At 39.9% G+C, this 26659-nt stretch overlaps 1 protein-coding gene across 2 annotated transcripts in view; it reads right to left on the bottom strand.

Moving 5' to 3' along the window:
* Positions 1–1002: 1002 nt before the first annotated feature.
* Asxl2 (ASXL transcriptional regulator 2) overlaps positions 1003–26659 on the bottom strand; it is a 134573-nt gene continuing 108916 nt past the window's right edge. The window contains exons 8-13 of one of the 2 annotated variants that reach the window (XM_074049313.1): positions 21755–21784; positions 21246–21409; positions 17337–17433; positions 13688–13793; positions 10470–11187; positions 1003–7473 (exon numbers count right to left, since the gene is read on the bottom strand). In XM_074049313.1, coding sequence (XP_073905414.1) covers positions 5035–7473; positions 10470–11187; positions 13688–13793; positions 17337–17433; positions 21246–21409; positions 21755–21784 — 3554 coding nt within the window. In that variant the 3' untranslated portion in view covers positions 1003–5034. The remainder of the gene's footprint in view (positions 7474–10469; positions 11188–13687; positions 13794–17336; positions 17434–21245; positions 21410–21754; positions 21785–26659) is intronic. The other variant, XM_074049312.1, reaches the window with a different exon arrangement.

Here is a 26659-nt window from a genome sequence, read left to right on the forward strand (position 1 = left end):
AGAACTAGTGAGCTACAATAGTTCCATGAGTCAGTGACATAGGTTCTTGAAAATCTGACCCCATCAATTTTTCTTTTAGGTCATTAATCAATCTGTATGTTGTTTTTCTTTCCTGTGATGCTAGGCATCAAACGCAGGGTCTTGTGCATACTAGGCGAACACTCTACCACTGAGTGTTTTTATCCCCATCCCTGTATTATCTATTCTTGTTTTATTTTTGTATTTCCCATTTAAAAATAGGATATGTATCATTACTTCCAAAGACTATCTATGCAGGTAGGTATCACTTTACGTCCCTCCACCTCATCACATCCCTTACAATCATAAAATGAATTCTCTTGGATTAGACAGCCATCTAAGTGTGGGACTACAGACATTTAACCTCACCTCACATTTGGCTCAGTCCTCATTTTTGTAACTGCCCTTCCTGACAAAAATTCAAGTACAAATGCTGAAACACTCACAGTCTAATCAAGGCATGTTTCTCTTTACACGGCTCTCCAAACTGGTAAAGCAGGACATGAATGTGGCTGTGAAACCCGATTTTCAAGAAAAACTGAGAACCAAGAGATTATCTCTCTATATACCCGAGGCCTGGAAGGTGGAGACAGTGAATGCTTGCTAATGAGTTGTCAATCAACGTAGAGAAAGAAAAGCCTGTTTTTCCAAAGTATGTCCTTACCACTCTTCGTTTTAGAAGCAAATCATGGGTACAGTAAAGAGATTCACTCATGTTCACATTTCCAGTAACTTTAGGTGACTAGGAGACAGAGATTAAGGGGAAAACATGACAGATATGCTAAGAGAATTTAACATTTTTACTTGAGTTGTGAAAGACACACACTACCCTGATTTGCTTATCACCAAATTCCTCACTGTGCTCTCTCCAATACAGTCTGTGATAACTTTACTTTCCAGAAGTGTATAAGGCAACAATGGAAGGCCCTTCCCCGTGCACTCTCAGATGTATATCAGACCTCAAGATTCACCAAAAACTCCAAGGTTTTTCATTTCACTTTTAATTATCTTTTGCTTAATAATAAAATGAAAAATAAGAATATATGAATACATACAATCTATATACATATATTTATTGCAAATACTTAAAATTCTTACGTAAAATGATTTTTTCTATATTTGTGAAAAAATATGACTTATTAAATGGTGTTGACACCAACTTCTCTGTACATACCCTCAATTCCAATGTTAACAATTCCTTTAAAAAGGCAAAAAGACACAAAAGTTTAGCATTTACCAAACCAGTCTGTACAAACCTTATCTCCAGAAGGGAAAAAATAGTTTGTGGTAAATTAGTCAATTTTCTTTAAAAATAAAAAATAAAACCCCAAACCATCCCCTTTATTGCATTTTTTAAAAAAAATAATCTGAGTGTCTTTAGAGTAACTTCCTTTGAAATAATTTGTGCCTTACAGTGAGGTCCTACATTAAACATACCATATATGAGAAATTCAGTCTTCCACTGTCACTTTTTACATAGATATTAAAATATATATTACTTAAAATATATTACTGGAAAGCTATTTTTAAAATTGATCTTTAATAGTTGTATCAAATGTAAAGCATTAAAAAAAATAAGGTAACCAAGACTCTATGAAGCTATCGCTTCAACTTTCGGAAATGTTTCACCTACAGTCTCTTTCAATAGGTATGTAGGTATTGAAACATGCAGGAGGGTCCCTGCCTATCATCATGTTCCAGTCTCTTTGGACTGTTCTATAAATGAGCTTCAAACTACCCTTGGCCAAATTTTTCACTTACCACATTGTTATAATGTAATCAGAGACTTTTCACTCCCTGTTATGATATAATGTCAAAGAGAAAACAATGCTGGCATTGCTCATTGACAGTGAGTCCTAGAAATAAATAGAATTTATTTTAACAAATCATTTAACCAAAGAGTTTTTAAGGGTCTATAAGGTGTAGGAAAGTGATAATAAGCAAATTAGGATGGCAACTGATGGGTCATTAATATGTATGACATTGTACCTTCACCTGGAAGGTGGCAGGACTAGCTTTGGCTATTTATTGAAATCTGAGATAAGCTTGAAAAAAATTCACATCTGTGTGCCTTCCCTACCCATGTAAGCACTCTCTTCCCACCCCAAGAAAAAATCCCCATTTGCCAGCTCTCTTATTCTTAAAAGTATTACACAGAGCACCACAGATGGCCTCAGGGTCTTGAGACAGGGGTTAAGGAACTGAAGCAGGAAAACAACTCCAGGTTATTTGGCTTAATTTTGTTTAACAGGATGAAGAGTTCTGATCAATCAAAAATCTTTTAAGATTCAGGGAATGTTGTACTAGACAACTCAGAACACTTGCAAATCAGACTGAGATGATGTAGTGGCCAGGTGACCTATAAGGAGGTACGTGAAGGCTAGAGGAGTGCACTGGAGGCATATGCCATCAGGCATGTCATCTGACTCTGGAAATAGAACAGAGCCACTTAACACCCAAAGAATCAGCTTTGCACATATCAAAACATTTCAAAGTGATCTTAAAGGGTGAAGAACTAAAAAGCTAAGATAAAAATTGCTTTAAAAGGTACTGGGGCATCATACTCTAATTTAAACAGCCAGACTGTATAATGTTTTTCTGTTCATTTATAAATGGCTTTCTACTTGAAACTCTTGTTTTAAAACAAATTAATAAATGGATTGCTGCTTAACTGATTTCCAGTAAAAGTACTGTCTCACCTGGTCAAGCCTGAGGCAGTGTATTAGGTGGCAAGTTCTTTTTTGGAGCATTCCTAGATGCACAGATTCAATGGGGTGGTATTTATGATAATTTGGTGACTAGCAACACTTAGAAGCTATGTGCAGGAAGAGGCATGATGTAGCCCCCACTTTAAATGGATCTGGAAACCTCTGATGCATTCCTCCTGTCCTCATTAGTCTGCCTATCCTCAGACTCAGTGAACCATGGAGGAAAGCCTTTCTGGCAGGAAAGGAAGCAGCAATGCAAACCAGCAACTGACATTTAAAACGGGGATCAATTCTGAAACAGGTCACCTCTTCTGCAAGAAGATCAGCCCACAGTGCTGCCACTAAAGTAGGGAAGAGGAGACAGAACTTGAAAGTCTTTATCCAGCAACAGGTGTTTTTAAATCCCACGGGGATTACCCAGAGCCCTGGTTTCTTTTCCTACTGGCCATTTGCTTGACAACTTACTTCTTATGCCTGGATTCCTGCAGTCTTTCTTACCTCTTAGCTATGCATATGCTGGAAGGGGGAAGATGGAAGGATATCATATTGTCTTGGCTAAAGCTGTAATATTACTTATCCTGTATTTGCCTTGGGCCACAATAAAAGAGCCAGAGAAGAAAACTGGAGAACACTAAAGTGAGTTTCGTACGAAGTTTGGAGCAGGGACTGCAGGAAACCATTATAGAATTGCCTGATGTGGGTTGGGGGTAGGGGTGCTATGGATGGATGGCTGGCTAGGGTGGGAAGAGAATGGAGCCAAAATAGTGTATTGCCTCCTTTCTCCTCATATGGAATGTGACTTAACAGATTTAAACTGTCCTGAATTTTGTAAAATAGTAAGTACAAATACTATACTAGGTTACACTAATATTTTTACTTTACATACTTCAAATTAGAGGAGACTTGAAATCAATATGCAAATGATACAAATCAACAATCTCCTATTTAATACCAAATTTTGGTAAATAAGTTTTTTTAAAAGTTCTTTAGCTGTGACCTAAATAGTATGTACTTAAAATCTTCCAGTCACTTGAGGATTTTTAACTAAAAAAAGATAAACAAAAACAACCAAACCTGGGAGCTAATTTTTCTTCCAGACATTCCCTTAGCCACTCACCTAGACCCCTTTACTTTAGGCATCCAGGTACACAGACAGCAGTAATTCCGGACCAGTGGACACACTTTCTAAAACAGCAAACTGTCTTGTGCTGTGCTGCACACACGCGTGTTTAAGATGTGATGGCACAAGATCACTCCATCCTTCTCAGATGACTGGAAGTCAGAAAGGGCTGAACAGAAGGAGCCAATGTGTCACTAAGACGGTTATCTACCCGCAAAAACAGCTGACTGGATGACACAGGGAATGGGTTGGGGGAGAGGAGGAAAGAGGCTACCTTGTATCTATTGCTAAAAATCATTTCCCAAAGTTCTTCCTGTTCAGTTGAAGTTTCATTTCCTTTGTCTGAGACAGTTGCAATCACATCACTAACATGTGTCTGTCATTTCACACTAGTACTTCACACCTGTTTTGTGAGTTCCCATGAACCACAGTGTGAGAGATGTATTATTGCTGGAACTGTTGCCATGAACAGCCGACAGTAACACAGAAGGGGCCAAGGAGGCCCTCCCTTCTGAAGCCACATTCACTGTCTCAGGCCAGGGGGTGGGGATTAAGGAGCAGCAGGGCTCTGCTTGACAACAAAAGCCAAGAGCCAGCCAAGTCAGGCTTTTGGAGTCAGAGCACTGTGTGGGACTTTAACACCTTATTAAAAACTTCCGCTTTAGAAAGGTTCCATCCAAGGTAAACCTTGAATCCAAATCCTACAAAAGCCAAGTAATTCATGAATAAACTGCAGCCAGACTGTAAAGACATAATCAGTGTGAATGGTCACCTCTTCAGACCACTCTTTCCTTTTTCAGCCCCAGGAAAGGTCAGAAGGGAGAGTTTCCCTTTGCCACACACTGCATCCAATTTTTCTGAGAGTCAAATAAAATGGAACATAAATCTAAATTCAAAGCAATACATTATTACCTAACCACTTGGAAAAACAAATGTTAAACAAAATGTGACATATTTACATGATTTTGTAAGTGCAAACTTGTCACAAATTCATAAAGTCTTGCTCAATTTAGACTTACTATACAAGGTGCTCTTCCTCTAAAATGTAAAAGACCTTACTCTGAATTCCTGATTAACATCTGTCTGTTAAGACAAGTGAACCCTTATTTCTGTGATTCCAAAAGGATGCAAGAACACATCTGGTTAACCCTTCCCTTCCCCACTACCATGTGTATCTTTCCAGTCTCATTACCGAACGACAAGGCAGGAGACACACAGTTTGGAGGGGCCAATGCAATCATCGTGGCAGAAAGCTCCACATCCTTTGCACATGATCATGGCTTTCAACCGGCAGTAACATTTCGAAGGCGTGTCCTCTATGCTGTTCTCTTCAGGAAAGGCCTGAACAGGAATTGTCTGGCCATGGCTGCTCGAATTCATAGCTTGGCTAGCAGGGATGGTAGTGACAGTCACTGAAAAGGACATGACATCGCCTACATTGCTAGATACCTGGCTACCTGGTACAGCAGAGTTGTGGTCCATGTCTGATGAGGTGGAAACATTGATCATGCCTCTGTAGCTTGGCCCTATCTGTGTGGGGCTTCCATATAACTTCGGGGTTTGCAGAGGTGGAAGGAGTAAAGGCTGATGGGTGGGGCTGTCTGCAGGTAGAGAAAGAGCAGCAGAATTAAAAAGCTCAGGGCTGCTAGGCATCGTCTTACCTCTCACCACTTGAGCCATCTGTTTCTGTGCTGCCTGAAGAAAGTCTCTGGCTAGGGTCTTTTCATCAAATGTATGGCCTCTAGCGAACAGGTAATTCTCTTGGCTTAAAGTGGTTTGCTCCCTCATTGGTGCCTCCACCTTGCTATTCTTGTTGGCTAAGCAGTCATTGGTGGATGGGGTCTCCCTATTGTGGGATCCTGAACTTGTGTCATGCTTGCCAGAACACCGGGATGCCTGGGGCTCCTCCTTCACCAAGACAGACTCCTGCTCATCGCCAGTGCTCTCCTCATCAGTTTCATCTTCTTTGCTGCTGCAACTATCTCCTGTTGTGTTTTTACAATCTGTACAACCCATTCTCAAGACTTCAGTGGGGCTACTTAGACAAAAGCGGTCTTCAGGGTTTACAGAGTGGGTCCTCCTAAAGCTCTCTGAACCCCGGCCATAGGTGGAAATATTAAGTAAGTAGTGACCTGTCATTGCAGGTTTGGATGTCCTTCTGCCAGCAAAGCCCAGCATGAACCTCTGGCTTGTGGAGATGTCTTCTAACTGGAAACCTGAGTGAGCAAAGTTGAACTGGGAGGGAGGCACAAATGAAAGAACGTTCTGCCTTCGAACCCTCTGAATGAGAGTCTGAAGGATCTGATCTTGGGTTGCTTTACTTAGTCCCTCTTGGTATGGGTGTGTGTCAATGCTAGAGTCCCTCAGGTCCTTAGCTGAAAAGAGCTGCAGGGACCTTGGAACCTGGGGTTGCTGCTTGCTCTGCAAGGTTTTCCCCAGCTGCTGGATAGCTGGATGAGACTGTCTGTCATTAACCTCCTCTCTGGTGCTACTTTCTGTTCTGCTGGTAACTGTGAGTGCACCTATTCCCTTTTCCTCTTTTGTACTCAGTAGAACAGTTTTCATTTCAACTTTGGTGAGAGGTTTAGGCAGAATTTGCTCCATGGGGACATCTTTGCCCTGGAGTAGCTGAGTAACTAAGGGATTATTAGCAGGAATACTAGAGCTTGGTCTTGAAATGGGTCCATTCATATTTGCAGAAGTTCCTGGGGGTTTAAGGCTACAAGCTGCTGGCAATGTGCTCAGGGATGGAGCTGATCCAGTAGATGCTGCAGTTACACTGACCTGGGGTGCAGGAAACTGTTCTAAAGTGGCTGTGGTCAATAACGAGGTTAAAGGGAAGGAAGCTGTATCCATGGGAGCGGCAGCAGCAGGTTTTGCTGAGGCTGAAGGGTGCAGTGCATTCTTACTAGAACCTGCTTTGGGTGCAACTGTGCCATCAGCTATAAAACAAACAGGTGATGCTCCTGAAATCAGAGCAGACTCTGTTGGAGAAGGAGGTTTCTCCTGTCTGCAATTACTGGGTCCTTTTGGGTGGCTAGGACAGGCCATGGTGGCTGTTGTCCTGGTGGGGTTCGTTTTTTCATTATTTGCTTTCTCTATGTGGGCTGGTGATGGGATGTTTGTGGATGAGCCACTGATGGCAGGTGCTGGAGGCACTGAGGGGGCTTGCTGTAGTTGTGCTCCAGAGACACTAGGAGGCTGTGCCTGGCCTGGGGTCTTGATCTCAGGTTGGGAATAAGTCTCTGGACCACAGGGTAAAAGCTCTCTCGTACCTCCCCTGCTTCCAGTTCCTGCCAGCTCCAGTGTGGAGCCCTTTCCAGTTGCACTGACTCCTGAGCCTGGACTCCCTCCACTTGCAGTTTTCCTTTCACCACCCTCTCCTGGACCTTGTCCACCCCCAGGACCAGGTCCTGGAATGGTCCCTCCAATTGAGGCGGCTGCAGCAGCTGCGGCGGCGGCTGCAGCTGCTGCTCTCTGTGCTTTGACCAGCTGGGCTTTTGCTTTGATGTCTGCGAGAGTTCTGGCTCCTGTTCTGTTAGGACTAGTGATGGAGATTGGAAAACGAGCCCTGGGAGAGACCTGCGATGTAGGAAACGGCATGGGGGAGATCCTGGAGACCGGGATCTGAAAGAAGTAGGGGAGGAAAAAGCAATACAGCTCAGTTTTCACTTATAAGAATAATAAAACTTCATTAACTGTTACATTTCAGACAGATGAATACAACAGCACCTGTGACTCACAAAGGTAGTACATGGCTGAGCAACAAAAGTTTGTGTCCAGGGTCCTTCCTATCATACTCATACACATACGGAATTATGCTTATAGTGTTTACCAGTCATTCTCATCCCTAGCTAGTATAGTATTTTTTTTTGTGCAGCCTTTTTTTTTTTTTTTGTCTTTTCTTTTTTGGTGCTGGGATCGAACCCAGGGCCTCACACATGCTAGGCAAGCGCTGTACCACCAAGCTACATCCCAGCCCATTGTGCAGCCTTTAAAATACGTGTGTGTGTGTGTTTTTGGTCCTATCCTACAATTTACAAATTAGAACCCCTAGGAACAAATGTACTTTATAAAAAAGCTATTTATGACAGATACACTATTGGGTTTGAAGCCACTGATTTTCTTATCATAAAAGAATCTAACATCCTTTTCTAGGCAATACTTTGAAAGTTACTGGCATTAGTTACAGTTGCATCAGGATGTGGACCCTTCAGTAGGTGGTTGAGTTTCAAGGAGCAAATAATTGTTAGAGATGTTCTAGAACATTTAATTAAAAACAAAACTTAAGCCTCTAGCCAGGCACCAGTGGCTCATCTTATAGTCCTAGCTATTTGGGAGGCTGAGATTGGGAGGATCACAGTTCGAGGTCAGTCCAGGCAAATAGTTCTTGAGAACCCCGTCTCCAAAACAAACAGAGCAAAATGGAGTGGAGGAGTGGCTCAAGTGGAAGAGGGCCTGTTTTGCAAGTGCAAAGCCCTGAGTTCAAACCCGAGTCCCACAAAAAAAAAAAAAAAATTAAGCCTCAGAACTCTAATAAAATGCATGTATCTTTCTGGAAATCCTTAACTAAAGGATAACAGTACCACTAAAAATTGAATCTGTGACTCAGAACTTAGAGCTGTGCAATTTTGTAAAAGTTGTCACAAAGTCCATGTATTTATTTTGGGATATAGTTAATTTCTCTTAAAGCTGAATTTATCTTACATCCAATTCTAAAAAGCACACATAGCATACGTACTGAATACATTATAATTTAGAGGCTGTCCACACTAAAATGCCATTATCCCCTGTTGTTATTGTCTAGAAAAGATTACAGGAGAAAACACGTAAAACTAGAAAATTAGACACAAGACAGTTGTTTAGGGAATTTTACACAGGAACAAATGTTACACAAGAATACTTTTTTTTTTTGGAGGGGTAGGGTCTATGCACCCTGGAATGGTCTGGAACTTGCTATGTAGTTGAAGCTAGCCTTGAACTCATGATCCTCTTGTCTCAGTCTCCTGAGTGTTGGGATTACAGGTATGTGACACTATGCCTGGCTCATAAAAATTGAGAGGGCTGATGGAATGGTTCATTTAGAAGAATGCCTGCCTAGCAAGCTCAAGGCCAAGCAGACAGGTTATTTTCTTTTAAAATGTACACTCAGTATAAAACATATAACATAAACATAGTATGTGTGTGTAACTAAGTTATAAATTTTTACTAAAATTCAAATTTTGTTTTCTACTTAAATTTAAAAAGTTTAAAAGGTTTTGTTCTGTATAAATGACATGAAGCTTTGTCTATGAATGCAGTTTTTGAGATATGGGCTAAGGCAAGAAAGGAACTAAACCAACTTCTGGTGAAATCTCTTTTGGTGGGTTGAGAAGGGAGATGGAAATAAAGAAAGGACAAGAGTAAAATTCTATTAATTAATTAGAGTAAGTTCCAGCAGTCAGTGTAAGCTCTCTGGATCAGCAGAAAGTAGACAGGCTATGATGCTATGATGTAACCCAATCTCTTTATAGAGACTAAATGGAAATGACGGGCCTACTCAGTGTTACTTAAAGTAAAACCTAAAACGTAACTAAACTTTTGGGTCTAGCGATATAAAAATATTAATCTTTATAAGAAAGGTACAAGACAGAATCTCTGGGAAAAATGAAGAGTATATATTAGTGACAGGGGAAAAAAAACCCAAAAGATTCCTAAGTGCTAAAAGCACAGGCCTTCAAACTAAAAAGCAACAGAGAGCTTCACACCACTAGCGTGATAAAAGCGAGAATGAGTCACGACATGACAGCGTTAAGTTATAGTAAATGCGTGCTTCCAGTGAGTGTTTGCTGGTAGAACTGGTTCATCTAAATAAAATAAAAAGGAAGGGGAAAGTTTTTTATTGGACTTATTGTCTAGTTACATCCTAAAGTGAATGAATAATAACTAAAGCTCTTCGTAGGCACAATAATATTAGTAATAAATAATATTAATAAATATTTAATGAAGGAACTGCACATTGATATTTTACATAAGCCCAACTGTAGAACTTTAAGATCAGGAGTAAAACTGTTTAGGGTTTCAAGGGCTTATCACTGTCAGATGCAGTCTTTACATATTTAGATAGTCACGACACCGTCTGGAGGAATTGGAAAGACTTGCCATGCACTAACACATGGAAGTTAATGAAGGTGAGTCCATCTTGCTCATGTCCCTCAAGTAACTGACAGTCACATATGCCTCCTTTCATAGGAAGAAGCTAAAGGGGGCTCTAGATTTACAGAACATCAAACATCAAATCAGTTATGGCACCAAGAAAAGCTCTTTTGATCATACCAATGGCCTCTTTTTTCCCTTATTCTCATACTCCTTATTTTGTCACGTACGAGAATAATTCCCTACCTTAAGATATAAGAGCATGGGGGACTGGGGCTGGTTCGTTACAGAAACACTGAGAAACAGATGTAGGAATGCAGTTCTAAATGCCTATTTATCAGTAATTTTGCTTGTGTAAGACAAGTTATATGCATATAAAATGTATACAACCACTTCTACATTAAGAAATACCACAAATTACTTGAAATTTAGTAGACAGGACTAAAAACTTAGTGCTCAGGCCATCGTCTTATTTTCAACTCGCTTACCTTGAGAGGAGGTACTTTTCGCACCTGGACTCTGTCCCCTCTGTTGAGAAAGGGCTGCGGCGAGACGGGAAATGGCTGCTGGTGCTGGCGATTCTCAGTGACACGTGGTCTTTTTTCCCAGCTCACAGGGGCCTCTTCTTGAGTGAGAGAAGATTTCCTCTTGAGGCTTTCTGGATTCTGATCATTGGGAGGTGCTGGAGGTTCTTTCATACTGATCTCCTGTGGGCCTGTATCTGCTATGGGCTTTATTATCGGTTTTTCCACCCCAGGACTCTTGGGTTTGGTTGGAGATGTAACTAAAGCCTGTTGGCTTTCACTTTTGTTGTAATTGGAAGCTGTGGTGACGTGATTCTCTTTCTCAGATTCTGGTTCAGTAGCGGCAACTGCCTTCCGTTCTGAGAGATCCTCAGCCTTTGGGCATCTGACAGGAAGAACACTGCTAGGCTCATTTGCGTTGCTAGCTGAGACAAGGAGAGGCTCTGAGGATTTGTAGTTGGGCTGTGCCTCATCTTGGCTTTCATGTTCTTCTTTGCTCACTGGTGATGGCATTTGCACTGCTTCTTCTTTACACTCTGATGGGGGAACTATTGGGATTATTCTGACAGGAGAGGCCTCTGAAGGAAGAATGGATTTTGGTTGCTCAGCTGGGGATTTCTTTACTTTGGGATCACTGGGGGAAGTTGTTAATTTCTTTGAATCTTCCAGGCTCAAGCCAGAACTAAAAAGTGGAACAAGAAATACCCAAGGTGAGAAATGGCCATGTTATTGAAGGATTATGAGAAAAATTGATATGCCAACATACAGAAAAACCCATAACAGACAGTAGGTATTTTTCATCTATTAATAACAGTAAAGGTTCGGAGCCCAAGTTATGCGATTTAATCCTGGCTGTGATACCAGCTGTCTGTGTGGTAGTGAAATGACCAGCCTTCAGCACTTCAGCTTCTTCAAATGCGCCCTGGGTTAATGACTTCACAGTGTTGTTAGGATGACCAACTACATTATTGCATGGAACGTGCTTACTTGGTACAGAACAAAAGCTAAATAACAGTGATTATTATTGTTACTTCCGCTCTTATAAAGGAATCACATTGTCTAGAAGCATGTTATCACAGAATACCTACAAGGGCTCGAAGGAAGGCCAAAGCTCATTCACCATGGAATTAGGGTTTGGACTGTAATCAGTTTTTCTCTGCAGTTCTTTAATGTTATTTATTTATTTATAGCTGTACTGGGGTTTGAACTCAGGTCCTCATAAGCTTGCTAGGCAGGTAGGTACTCTATCATTAGAGCTACTTCAACAGTCCTTGTTGTGCAGTTCTTATAAAAAGGCTGGCCTAAGACATCAAGGGGAGTCCTGAGAAGACAGTAGGACACAGGCTGTCAGTGTGCTCCAGAGGTAGTGAATGATACTTGAGTTTTTGGAAAGTACATTTAAATCTCCTTTGATTTAGCTCTAAAACTTTGTGAGATTGTGTGCTGCTAAGCTATCCTGGGGTGTAGGAAAATTGGGACTTCCACAGTGTGACCTGGCTAAAAGTTAAGTTAACCTTTAAGAGTCACTCTTAATGTTTCACAATATTATATTAACAGGCAAAAAAAAAAGTCAATGAACCCTTTTGGTGACTTCAAAGGATCAGTACTATACCTCTAAGACAGAACGGCTAAAGACAAAATTGGACAGTTATCAAAAAACAGCCCAACTCTAAAAGCTAGCAAAATATAGCAGCTATGCCAGACATAGTGGCACACAACTGTAATCCCAGCATTCAGGAAGCTGAAGCAAGAGAAGTGCAAGTTTAAGGCCAGACTGAGCTACAAAGCAATACCTTGTCTCAAATCCCAACCCGCTAAAAAAGTACTAGTTGAACACAAAAACACTCAATTGCTGTAATGCTCTATGTACCTAAGAAGGAAGAAATGAACAGTTACAGAAATACTGCTACCTCTAATAATGGTCCAAATAGATATAACATTATTCCTACAGCTCAATACTCAATCCAAGAATATAGGAAAGCCAGCATTTGAGACACAACAGAAAAACCTTAGACACAACAACAACAAAAAAATCCTTAAGACTCTGCCAGTTTGATATTATTGTTATGTTTTTTAAAAAGGTGATTTAAACTACAGCCCTTTAAAACTAGGATTTGTGCCTTAATTCAGTGATACCTGTCTCCCATAGCACCTTTTAAAGAGGACAGCTGTCTTATTACATGTTGAGTATAATGGCCCCCATGACAGGGTTCCTAGGACTCCTGAGGAGTTCTGGATAAAGTTATATTATAGAATAATTAACATTAACTACTATAAAAATGCACAGAAGGTGGTTTTTTTGTTTTGTTTTTTAGGGTGGGCAAAGCAGGCACTCTACCACTTGAGCCATACCTCCAGTCCAGTTTGCTCTGGTTATTTTGATTTTATTTTTTTGGTGGTGCTGGGGTTTAAACTCAGGAACTCATGCTTGAACCACTTCACCTGCCTAAAACAGGGTGTCTGGCTGCTCTGGTTATTTTGGAGATGGGATCTCTTACACTATCTGCCTGGACTGGTCTTGGATTGTGATCCTCCCAATCTCAGCCTCCCAAGTAGTGAGGATTACAGGCCTGAGCCACCAGCACCCTGTTTACTTCAATATTCTTGTATCTCAAAGTTACTGAAAATAAAGCCAATCTTTTCTAAGGAAGGGATTCAAATTCAAGATTTAAAATGAAATCCAAACTTTCATTTTTTAAAAGAAACCACCTATCAACAGTGTTAGTATACTAAGTGTCAAGAATTATGACTAATCCACTGGGCGCTGGTGGCTCAGGCCCGTAATCCTAGCTAACCTGGGAGGCAGAGATCAAGAGGATAGAGGTTTTGGCTCAGCCTGTGCAAATAGTTCTTGAGACCCTATCTTAAAAATCACACACAAACACACACATACACTACCCAACATAAAAAAAAGGCTGGTGGCATGGTTCAAGTGGTAGAGAGCTTGGCTAGCAAGCATGAGGTCTTAAGTTTAAATTTGAGTATCAAAAAAAAAAAAAATCATGAATAATCCAACTCAGTGTACCTATGATTCTTAAAAAGAAAAAAGCCTTGGTAAAAAAGAACTGATGAAATAAAAAGTGAAATAGGCACTAGAATTACTGCTAAGATAAAAAGATAAAATGCCACATGACACATATGTAGGAATTAATGTCTTGCTTACAGAATTTGTCTTAATTTACCTCTGACCATAGTAGCTTTCAAAGAATTGTTCCTTCCATGGTTCTACTTTTTTCTCCTTCTCAATCTCTTGTCGAATTCTCACTTGCATCTCAGGGGTAAACTCGCCTGCAATGTGCCAAAAAAAAAAAAAGGTATTAAATTGAAAAATATTATTTGCAACTTTCAAGTATTATAAATGTTGAAGACTTGTGCAGGAATCAAGCACTTCACGTGAAAATGACAGAAGCTTCCCAAGACTCCTCACTATAAAAGTCCTGACTGCTGCTCTCTGGAAACACGCTTCATATCACTCTGCATGGTTCTCTATTCAGCTGAGGCTTACAGCACCTGCTCTCTGGGTGCTCCCTGTAGTACTTCCCTCCTGTTCTAGACAACTTATTCCATACAGACTTCTTTTATCTCTACCTTGAACCTCTAATTTATTTTCCACTGGGGAAAAAAGTGGTATATTTTCAGTAAACAATCCCACTGGGCATTTCATTATTTTAATGATTGATTTTTCTAAGGAAAATTGTACTTCAGGACTTTTTAGCTTGAACTGCATAATGAAGAAATGTAGCTGTTTGACGAGAAAGTTACTCTGGAGTTGTAAATTTTCTAATTGTTCCAAAAACTGTACCCATCTAGTGCCCCAGCAACTAGACACTTGGCAACTGAACCCCAACTGCTCAAATATGGCATTTATTCGCGTCCTACCAACCACCTTGCTCCTTCCCACCTCACCAGCAGAGAAGAGTGAATGTGCTTGGTAAGTCACTTTCAAACTTGTGGCTCAAATGGAAAAGGCTGAACTGACCAACAGACTCACAGCAGGAATACATAGAGAAATCCTTTTGAACATTGACTTAGAAATTACTAATAAAAGATAGGACTGTAAAATAGATACAGTGGGGGAGGAGTACCTGTGTGTGGGGGGAGTGAATGAAGATTAAGGTGAGGGAGTATGGGTAATGGACTTCTTACACAAAACAAAACAATGAAACCTCTTACAATTGCTGTAAGTGGGGTGGGGTTGAGAGGGAGAGATGGTGGGGGTGATTCTAACCATGTACAACAATGTAAGCCTACTCAGAACTGCCATAATGAATCCACCCTGTACAACAAATATATCCTAATTTAGAGAGACAGAGAAAGAGAGAGAGAGAGAGAAAGAGAGAAAGAGGCTGATTGATGAGTGGTTACCAGGGGTTGGGGACAGGAGAGAATGGGGGAACAACTGCTTAACAAGTACAGCGTTTCCATTTAGGATGATGAAAATGTTTGAAACTAGACAGTGGTGATGGCTGCATAACATTGTGAATGTATAAAATTCACTTGTATTTATAAATTTATATTTTGAAATGGTTAATTTTGTGTGTTTTATCATAAATAAAAATAATATTAAAAATTAATTTATGGGATAAAAAAAACTTGTATCTCAGATAAGCATCTCTCTTCTACACTCTAACATTCAGGATACCAGGTAGTAGGGGTACAAATGGCAGAATTTGAAGTCTAAGATGTCACGGGGGTAAGAAGGAAGGGAAAAGGATTAGATAAGCATGGGCAAAAGAATGGTCTAAGAAGGACTGGAGCCAGTGGAAACAAAACCCTGTAGTGTCAGTTCTACAGTGTGTCCTATCATAGAATGAGGATTAAAAAGCACTCAAGTCTCTTCATATGCATGCAGTGTTCAAAGCTCCTGTTGCTCATAAAACATGACCACATGACTACAGGAACAGTAGTGTCATGTGAAAAAATAGCAGCACTGATAATAAGCAAGGCATCACAGTTGACAGTACCTACCAAAAAAGTGTGGATTGGGGAAGTAAGTGGTATGCTTTAAAGAACTTATGTGATTTTAACTCTTTCAGAAAAAAAGGGGTCTCTGTCCAAGGAAATCTGAAACAGAAAGGACCAAAGTAAGCAACAAGAGATCCTTTCCATATAACATTTTCTCTAAAAGAGGATGGGAGGGTTTGGAGGTCATGCTTATTACCATGTCTGAAAACCTGAGCTCAATCCCCATCTTAAAAAAAAAGAAAGAAAAAAACAATGCTGGGAAAAGTCAACTGTGGTGAACACAATAGGTTTCTATTACCTGATCATTTTAACTCTGAAAGGATGTGACAAAAAGTAAGCAATGAATAGCATTTCTAACACTCTTCTTACAAATGTATTTACTTTAAAGCGTCTACACTTGTCTGAGGCTATTCCTTGGCATAACTATGTATGCTTTTTCAAATGTTATTCTGTATTCTAGGTATATCAAGAAGCAGATGTAATATTTGAAATGAAAATACATAACCAGTGGTTTCAATTATGGCTGCATTAGAATCACTAAGACAAACTCTTTTTGTGGGTACTGGGATTTGAACTCAGGGCCTTGCACTTGTTAGGTAGGCACTCTACCACTTGAGCCATTCCAACAGCCCTATTATGTGCTGGTAATTTTTGAGACAGGATCTCACATTAAGCCTACCCAGGGCCTGGACTGTGTCCTCCTATTTGTGCTTCCCTGAGTAGCTGGGATGACAGGTACATGCTACCGCACACAGCTATTGGTTGAGATAGGGTCTTGAGAACTTTTTGCCCAGGCTTGAACTGCTCTCCTCCTCCCAAGTAGTTGGGATTACAGGCTTGAGCCACCACATCCCACTGGAAAACTTTTAACAACCCAAAGACTAACGCTCAGTTACTATCCTACAATTAAAATTGAGTGGTGCCTGGACATCAGTATTTAAAACAAAGAACAAAAAAACCCATAGATGCTTTACATAATCAATCAATCAACAACTTTTTTTTTCTTTGATGGTGCTGCAGTTTGAACTCAAGGCCTCATGCTTGCCAGGCAGGTGCTCTACCACTTTAGCCATGGTCCCAGCCAATAACTTTTTAAATACTCTGTTGTTTGCACCCAGTCCATCATTGGAGTTGTATCAGAAGCATGGCACACATGGCACTAGTGACCAGTCATGGTCATTAAAATGTTCGGTCACTTAACTGTGCAATTTAGGTAAGTAAATCGTATAGTATGTCACATGTATCACAATAAAGCAGTGTTTTAAAATATTCTCACTGGATCCTTTTACTACTGGTTTTACTGGGGCTGGCTGTCAGTAAGAAACAGGTTACCTCGCTGCTTTTCAAACTGTGATGCAGAGCACAGTAATAACTAAGTCTCTAGCTACTTGGGAAGCTGAGATGGGGAGAATCACAGTGCCAGGCCAGAACAGGCAAAAAGGCTTGTAAAACCCCATCTCAACAGAAAAGAGATGGGTGTGGTGGCACATACCTGTTGCCCCAGTGACAGAGGGAAGACTAAAATAGGAGGATCGTGACCTAGACTAGCCTGGGCAAAAACTGAGACCCTTTCTCCAAAACAACCACATCAAAAAGAGCTGGAGGTATGGCTAAAATGGTAGGGCACCTGCTTAGGAAAACACAAAGTCCTGAGTTTAAACCCTAGTCCCACAGGAAAAAAAAAAAAATTCCAAGACTAATTTTTAAGAATTATTTATTTATTTTTTTTTTAAGTGACTTGGGTTTGAACTCAGGTCTGTGCACTTGCAAAGCAGGTGCTCTTCCACTTGAGCCACACCTCTGGTCCAAGCCTATATGTTCTTAATAGGGAACTTACTAGGAGACCATGTGAGGAAGAACACTTACCTTCTGACAGTCGTTCTTTCCAACCTTGAGCTGCTGAAGTGAAGAACTCATTGTTAAGGGCTGAGCCATTCAACTTCATCAAGCCATCTGGACCAACCTGGGTCAAAGAATAGTTAGGCAAGGCTTACAAAGAAAGTGAAAGGTGTCATGTGGTACTTGGTTTTGTATTCATTTTAGAAAAGAATGTATGTACATTTAACTCTACAGAAACACAGATATCTCCTACCATGATGCCTATCATGGATGCATCATTTTTTACTGTAATATGATTTTGTTTCAAAATAATTGTTTCCTGTTTACTTCTCTTTACTGTCCCCTCCTTTCATCTCCATTCCTTAATAACAAAAACAATTTGCGTCTGGGTGTGGTGGCTCACACCTGTCATCTGAATTACAAGGGAGGCAGAGATCAAGAAGGTTGTGGTCCAGCCTCAACAAAAAGTGAGGGAGAGCAGATCTCAACCAATAAGCTGGGCTGGTCACATATGCCTATAATTTCAGCTATGTGGAAGATTGAGGTAGGAGGACTATGGTCCAAGTCCAATCCTGGGCACAAACTTGAGACCCTATTTGAAAAACAAACTAAAGGAAAAGAGCTGAATATATGGCACAATTGGTAGAGCACCTGTCTACCAAGCTCAAGGTCCTGAGTTCAAATACCAGTACCATCCCTCAAAAGTTACATAAATATACAAATATGTAGTGAACAGATGGAACAACCTGGTTATCCACTGAGTAGAAAATAAAGCTGAATCCCAAATTCAGATAATATGCAAAACAAAACAACAAAGTACTCTCTCCCCCAACCTAGCCAGGCATGGTGGCACATGCCTCTAATCCTAGCATTTAGAAAGCTGAGTCAGCTGGTTGAATGGCTCTAGTGATACAGTGCCTGCCTAGAAAGCTGAGTCAGGAGAATCACAAGTTTGAGGCCAGCCACAGTGAGAACCTATCTTTAAAAAAAAAAAAAGTTCAAGTGGATTAGAAACCTAAATGTAAATTTTAAGCCAAAAATAATTTTTGAAGGAAATTTTCAAAATGATTTGACAGTCCTAGGCACTTAGGCACTCTTCATAACCCACTTTACTTTCCCAACACATCTGGGCCAACCTTATTTCCCCAGGCCCTATTGCAGAAATTGGCAAGACTTTTTGTAATAGGCTAATCTAGAAATACTTTAGGTAGGTTTTGAAGGGCATAAGGCCTCTGGCGCAAGTACTCAACCCTGCCATGATAGCACAAGTGGCTATGGATGCTATATGCTAACAGGAGTGGCTGTGTGCCAATAAAACTTTATTTACAAAAACAAGCAGTGGCTAAAATTGTCTAGCAGGATGTGGTTTAAAGACTTCCAACTGAGACTGCTGAGAACCAGTACAGGAGTAACAAGCTTCCCGTGAGAAAGTCATTCAACCTCTACTTGAATTGCAAGTCAACACACTCCACAGGTTAGGTTAACCCTCCAGCTTTTTAAGTTGTTACAACAACCTCAAATCTGCTTTCTGAATAACGTTTACCTCTTCCCACCTTTTCTTTCAAGTACTCTGGAAAAGAAGACTTTTAATCCTACGCTCCCCATGTCTTTCTCTGATATAAATATTTCTGTACTGTTCCTTGCTGAATACTACATACACTGACATTTGGTTTGGAATTCTTCATCCTAAAAAGCAGCATTCCTTATAAACACTCCCCATTTTCATGGGACAGTGAAGCTATACTTTCCCTTCACTATTACTGCTCGGATCACTGTGTGCTACCACTGTACTGACCAATGGAAACGCTGCTCAAGCGGCCTCCTATTAAGAGGGTCCCATAGGACTGCCCTCTATGGGAAATTGAACTAGGTAATGCCTAAGGCTCCTCTTACTAAAACTTCACACAGTAATACTTATCTGGGAGAGAATAGGCATCATCAATCCTTTTAACAGTGCCATCAGGTATGTCCTGTGCTATGATTCCCACACCAATAACTCTAAGTCTTAAGGAGGAAAAAAAAAAGATAAAATAAGCCTGGTGTGATGGTGCATACCTACAAGTCCAGCACTTGAGAGGTGGAGGCAGGAGTTTGAGGCCAGGATATGCTTATACCCTGTCTCAAAATACCAAAGAGTTGAGAAAAACCCCTAATGAAGTTCTTTAAAAACTGTTGGGTTGACTTGGTGGTACATGCCTGCAATCCCAGCTACTTGTGAGGTGGAGATTGTGTTTGAGACCAACCTGGGCCAAAAAAAAAAAAGTTAGTGAGACCCTATCTCAAAGATTAAACCAGGATTGGTGGCACATTTCTGCAATTCCAGCTATGTGGGACAAAGAAGTAGGTAGATGGGATCCAAGGCCAGCCCTGAAACCCTACTTGAAAAATAAACTAAAAATAAAAGTACCATATGATCCTATTACATAACTCTGAAAGAATGTAAATCAGCATACAGCAGAGAGTCCTACACAACCATGTTTATTGCAGCACTATTCATAGTAGCCACGGCATGGAATCAGCTTTGGTGCTTACAGGCCAATGAATAAAGAAAATGTACATAAACTCAACAGAGTACTATTGAGCCCTAAAGAACGAAATTAGGTGTGCGCACAAAACTGGATAGAACTGGAGCTCACGTAAAGTGAGCAGGCCATACTTAGAAAGGAAAACAGCATTGTGTCTCCTCATACACAGCATCTATATAACGTAAGTGTAAAAGGGTGAGTTATGGGGGAAGCCAGCAGGAGGGCAGTGGGGGAAATGAGGAAACAGGGTAGTGAACATGTTGAAAGCACTTTATATGCATGTACGAAAACAATAAATGAAACCCATTAAAATTGTTTAAAAGGGGGGGAGTAAGAAAGAGTAATAGAGGGGACAAATATGATCAAACTGTATTATAAGAATGTATGCAAATTTTACTCTGAAACCTCTCTGTAGCTAAGCTGTCAGTGGCTCATGCCTGTAATCTCAGCTACTTGGGAGGCTGAGATGGGGAGGATCAGGGTTTGAGGCCAGCCCAGAAAAACAGTTCATGAGACCCAATCTCCAAATAACCAGAGTAAAATGGACTGGAGGTGTGGCTCAAGCAGTAGACTCCTGCTTTGCAAGTGTGAAGCCATGAATTCAAACACCAGTCCCACACACACAAAAAAAGATAATACATGCTAAAATCTTAACGGCTCTCTCTTCCTTTCACAGAGGTGGAAGACAGAAGATCACTCTTTCCTGAGTCTCAGGTGTTCTTTGCCTTACATCTAGATCAAGCTCCATTCCCTCAGGTCCTGTGTCATTCTTCCCAAAACTTCTACTTCTTGAGTTTTCAGAGTATAACTTATATTACTGAGCTTTAAGATCTTTACTACAAAAGCAAATACGTGTTTCTTTTATACTTTAACAAAGTAATAAAAATGTGAGCATTCCTAATCCTACCACTGTCATTCCATGTCTGTGTCCTTCCAGATGTACCTATTCAGGCAAATCCATATTTTTGGCTTGTTTTGGACATTCCCCATTCCACGGAGGCACTGGGTAACAAGGTGCTCAGAGTGTACCAAGACACTTCTTCCTCCTGAACTGGATGCTATAGATGCCTCCATCCTAGTAGAAAAGCTGGTCACAATTATTCTGCAGTCTTGACATTCTAGTAAGGATGTTTCCATTCCCTGCCCCTCCCCATCATGCCTTACAAGCCTACCTACTGAGAAATATTCTTGGGCTGGCAGAATGGCTCAAGTGGTGGCACAACTGCCTGGCAAGTGTAAGGCCCCGAGTTCAAGCCCTAGTAATACTCTTATTTCTTATTAGTACCATTAATGCCATTTTCTTTATAGATGTGCATAACAAGGTATTTGAAAATTTTAAGGAGTTCTAAAGGTGATGAGGGAAAGAAGCGCAGCAGAAGTTGGAGAGTTGCTGGTGCTTAACACAACGCACCTGTCGGTCCACCTCTGGAAGCAGTAAAAGCAGCCGCTGCTGACACTCTCCAGGCAGGACTGAAAAGGTGTGCTTGTTGATCAGCGCTCGCAGATTTGTGTTAACCAGAATGGAGTCCGGTGTCTCAACATCAATGTCAGCACTTTTAGTCCTTTTCATTTGCCCTGCAAAACACAGAAATCACTTGGACCCCTCACCATACCATTCATGTATAGTGCAAAAGTCCAGTTCAACATTGTAACATGAAGGAGGTAACCAGTAGGAAATTTCTTGTAACACTAACAAAGAAAGTTTTGTTCATTTATACAGGATAAAAATAATGCAACTTATTTCCTCTTGAAAAATAGAACAAGGTCTGTAAAAGTAGATTTTCCCCCCACACTTAAAGAGGTATTCATCTCCCACCACAAAACTGAGGAAGCTAATGAGAAATGATTAATGACAATATATAAAATGTCCTAAGAAACAGAAAACCCACACTGGGGACAGCTCAGTGGTGCAGTGCTTACCTAGCATGACGAAGGCCTTGGGTTCGATCCCTAGCATCGTAAAAAATAAAAGGAAAATCCAAATATAAAAACCACATTCACAATCTTTTCTTTTTCTCATGAGAATTTTTTCTCACTGACTTTAATTTGAATAGCTAAAAATGTTATTATTGAACAACCTTAGCAGTTTTAAGAAATCCATCCAAAATCAGGTTATTCTTTCAAAAACAACAACAAAAAAAACCTGACAAAACTTGAGTATACAAAGGATTAAAAGATAAATGAAAAAAAATAGATGTAAACAAAAAACCTGGAAAAAATATCTAGAAGTCATAACAAAAGGTTATTATGTTTTCCTTTTCGTTTTTTGGTACTACTGGGGTTTGAACTCAAAGCCTTGTGCTTGCTAGGCAGGCACTCTATCACTTGAGCCATTCCACCAGCTCCTTTTGCTTTTGTTATTTTTCCAAACAGAAGTCTTGGTTTTATGCCCAGGCCATCATGGAGCACAATCCTCCTATTAATGCTCTCCATGTAGCTAGGATGAAAGGCACATCAAACTTTTTCTTTGTTCCCCCAATTGGCTGAGATGGGTTCTTGCAAATTCTTTTGCCAAGGCCAGCCTGAATACCTAGGATTATGGGCATGAGCCCCTCTACCTGGCTACTTTTCTTTTGAGTCTTGCTAAGTTGCTCAGGCTAGCCTCAAAATCATAATCCTTCTACCTCGGCCTCCGGAGTAGCTAGGATTTTAGGCATGTATCAAGAAAAAAGGGTTAGTACTCTTAATAGAAAAGTGCCTTTATAGAAAAAAAGCCGGATATAAGAATATTTAAAGAAATGCAAATTAAAGCAACGAACAAAAATACTTTCTCTATCAAAACAGCAAATTTGCAATATGGTAATGGGAATATACAAGGAAAAAGGTAAAAATATTTTCGAAGTCTGTTTGTGGAAATGGAATCAATAGTATAATCTTCATTTTTCAGAATTCAGGACCTTAAACTGCTAGGGAGTTAAGTGCTAGGGAGGCACTCTACCACTTGAGCCACACACCCAGTCATTTTTTTTTCTTTTGCTTTAGTTAGTTTTCAGATAGGGTCTCCCTTTTTGTGCCCAGGGTCAGCCTCAGACCACAATCTTCCTACCCATACTTCCCACATAGCTTAGAATTACAGACAAGTACCACCATGTATGATTTGTTGGTTGAGATGGGGATTTCTAACTTTTTGCCAGGACTGGCCTGGGACTGTGATCCTCCCAATTTCAGCCTATCAAGTCACCAACCTGACCTGAAGTCATAATTTTTAAAAAATTCACGAAAACAGAAACTATAATTTAATAGGCCCATATTAAAAGAAAACAAGTAGAAAAATGTTTGTTTTAATAGAGGAAATAGTGCTAGATCCAAAACTTAAAAGTACAATGGTTTCTTAGGCATAACAAATTGAAGGCGCAAATCATTACTTCTTTAATTACTATAGTATTAAACATGCAGTATGTTTTAGAACAGGTCTCTCTAATCTGCAAAAATAGTGCAAAATGACTGCTAACTATTCTTCAATGAAGCATAATAAAGAATCTAAGTGTGATTTAATATATATACAGAAGATCTTAAAGTAGAAGAAACTAAAATTTAAAATATAAAAAAAATTAACCTAGGGCTGGCAGTGATAAAGCACTTGCACTTAGCAGGCTCAAGCCCTAGGCTGAATTCCTAACAAAATTTTAATGTGTACAGGAGTCTAGGAGCCAGAAATTCTACATTTAGAATCAGCTGCACACAGCTACGTGACCCTTGATGTGGCTACCTTCTGGCTCCTGGATGAAGCATAGCAAAATCACTCCACATCAGAAGAAAGGATTTCCCTCAGACTAGGTCCACAAGATTCCTACCAACTGAAATCTTAACACTACCTCACAAAGGTCACCCAACAAACCAGAAGTTATACCATTAGGACAGTCATTAGAAACCAGAAATAACAGATTTAGGCCTAGAAGCATTATAGTTATCAGATACAAAGCATACAAAATAGCTATGTATAAAATGAAAAAATAAAAAGAAATACAGAATATAATCACAAAAATAAGAACAATATAATCAGGTATGAATAGAAAGACTTTTAAAATAGACTTTAAAATGTGGGATGTAAGCTACTGAAACACCATATATATATAATTATGGATGGGGCTGGATGCCAATGGCCCACACCTGTAACCCTAGCTCCTCAGGAGGCAGAGATCAGGAGGATCTTGGTTCAAAGCCAGCCTGAGCAAATAGTTCTCGAGACCATATCTTGAAAAAAACCCATCACAAAAGTATCTTGAAAAAAACTCATCACACAACAGGGCTGGTGGAGTGGTTAAAGGTGTAGGCCCTGAGTTCAAACCCCAGCACCGCAAAAAAAAAAAAAAAAAACCAGATATCATGAATAGGTTAAATAGCAGTTTACACAATATTAAAGAGGAAGTTACAACTTAGAACAGGTAGCCAAACAATTTATTTAGAATATGAGAGCGAGAGCTAAGGTAAATTGAGATGTCTAGCAAAAACATGAATGATAAAATGAGAAGGCTCAACATCGACCTGATTGGAGACCGAGAATGAGAAAATTAAGAGAATGGGGGAAAAGGCAGTATTTAAAGAAGTGGTAATTGCACATTTATCAGAACTGAATAAAACTACAAACTTAAAGATCTAGGAGCATAGCATATTCTAAGGACGAAGCTTGGAGAAGTATATGAATGGCAAGAGGCTGAGCTGTCAGTCATCAGTGGAGCATGTCGATCATGTACAGGGCCATGGGTTCCATCCCCAGCACCAAGAGAAGGAAAAAATTTTATTAAAAGAACAAAATGGAAGCAAACTTCTTAATGATGAAGGAATGTACAACAAAATAGACAGTATCTACAACATGTGGAGAGAAAATGATAATCTTGGTATGCCAACCAAACTACCCTTCAAAAATAAAAGTGAGGCAGGTGCAGTGGCTCAAGCCTATAACAGCTCCTCTAGGTGGAGACTGGGAGCATCATAGTTCAAGATTAGCCCAGACAAAAAGCTCACAAGATCCCATCTCAAACCAAACGTTGGGCATGGTGGTATGTGCCAGTCATTCAAGCTATGCTGGGAAGTACAAATAAAAGGATCACAGTACAGACTGGCTTGGGCAAACAGCAAGACCCTGTCTCAAAGATAACCAATACAGGCTGGTCACTGGTGGCTCAAGCCTGTAATCCCAGCTACTTAGGAGGGTGAGATCACAAAGATCAAAGTTTGAGGTTAGCAAATAGTTCCTGAGACCTCATCTCCAAAACAGTAAGAGCAAAATGGACTGGAGGTTTTGCTCAAGAAGCAGAGAGCATGCTTTGTAAGCATGAAGCCCTGAGTTTAAAAAAAAAAAAAAAACAAAACCAAAACCAAAACCAAAACTCAGTCCCACCAAAACCAAAACCAACACAAAAAGGGTTGGCAGAGTGGCTCAAATGGTGGAGTGTCTGTCTAGCAAGCATGAGGTCCTAAGCTCAACCTCCAGTACCACAAAAAAAGTAACAAAGACATTTATGAAGATAAACATAAACTAATAGCACATAGAAACCTTCTCTTAATGAAGTTCTTTAAAAATTGTACTTCAGGAGGGAAAATCATTGCAGAAGAATGGGTTGGAATACAATGGAGAAAGATAAAAATGTAGTTGCTTATATAAAATAATAATCTTTTGGTATCTGACTTGTCAGTTTAAAAACAAAACAAAAACGTTAAAGTTAGGCATGATAGTACATGATTATAATTCCATCATTTGGGAGGCTCAGGCAAGAGGATCATGAGTTTGAGATTAGCCTGGGCTACAAAAAAAAAAAAAAAAAGACTTAGAAAATATTATGTAAGTCTAACCAGAACAAGAGTAATGCTAAATTACTGTAAAGTACTTCTATTGTTCTAGAGGAGAAGACAGTTATTTTTAAGAATTAAACATGTATGGTACTATTTAAAGAAGGGATCAAAGTAAGCAATATATAAGAGGGAGAAAAACCTCAATAAAGCCAAAAACTTAGGAAATTGAAAATAAGACTACAAAAGGAAATAAAGCAGAAAACTGACAAAAACTAGTAAGACTGAAAGAACAAGCTCAAGGTTTAACAAATACAACAAATAATGTAAATGAGTAAAATAAAGAAAGCACAAAGGTACAACATAAATAAAGATGTCAGACAAAAACTAACCACAGGAGAGCAGGTGTCCACTTATTAAACAAACAATATTTTATGCAAAATGCCTTTTCAGTGACTGATAAATAAATGATAAAGAATTCAATTTGATGTGGAAGATTTGACTGTATTATTTTTGAGATAGGATCTTGTTACATAGACAACAAGGCTGGCCCTAATCTTGAGTCCACTGGGCTGGCTGACAGGAAAATTTTAAACATGGAAACATCTAATACAAAATAGATTCAAAGTATGTGAAAGGCTGGGCATGGTGGTGAACAACTGTAATCCCGGCACTCAAGAGGCTGAGGTAGGAGGATTTTGAGTTTGAGGCCAGCCTCAACTATATAGTGGGACCCTGTCTCAGCAACAACAAGTGAAAGATAAATGAATAGAAGAGGAGGAACTGGGAAAATTCCTCATTAGGATTTCTGTCCATCATTTATGACTATTAATTAATCAAGCTTGATTCAATAAGTACAGACTACACTTTAGGAAATGTGGCAACAGTAGGCCGAAAAGAGCAGGTCTCAGTAAGTTTCAAGAATAACCACAATAGCAGCAACAAAAAGTGGCTTCCTATGTACTATTCTAGGCACTTACAGATATGAACTCAATTATTGTTCACACCACCCTTTGAATAGGTGATGTTTTAAATTATTTTTTGTGATTTTGTTGCAATGGGTCTTGCTACATTCAAGACTGGCCTTGAACTCCT

This window comes from Castor canadensis, chromosome 12 (assembly GCF_047511655.1).
Source record: "Castor canadensis chromosome 12, mCasCan1.hap1v2, whole genome shotgun sequence".
Lineage (NCBI taxonomy): Eukaryota > Metazoa > Chordata > Mammalia > Rodentia > Castoridae > Castor > Castor canadensis.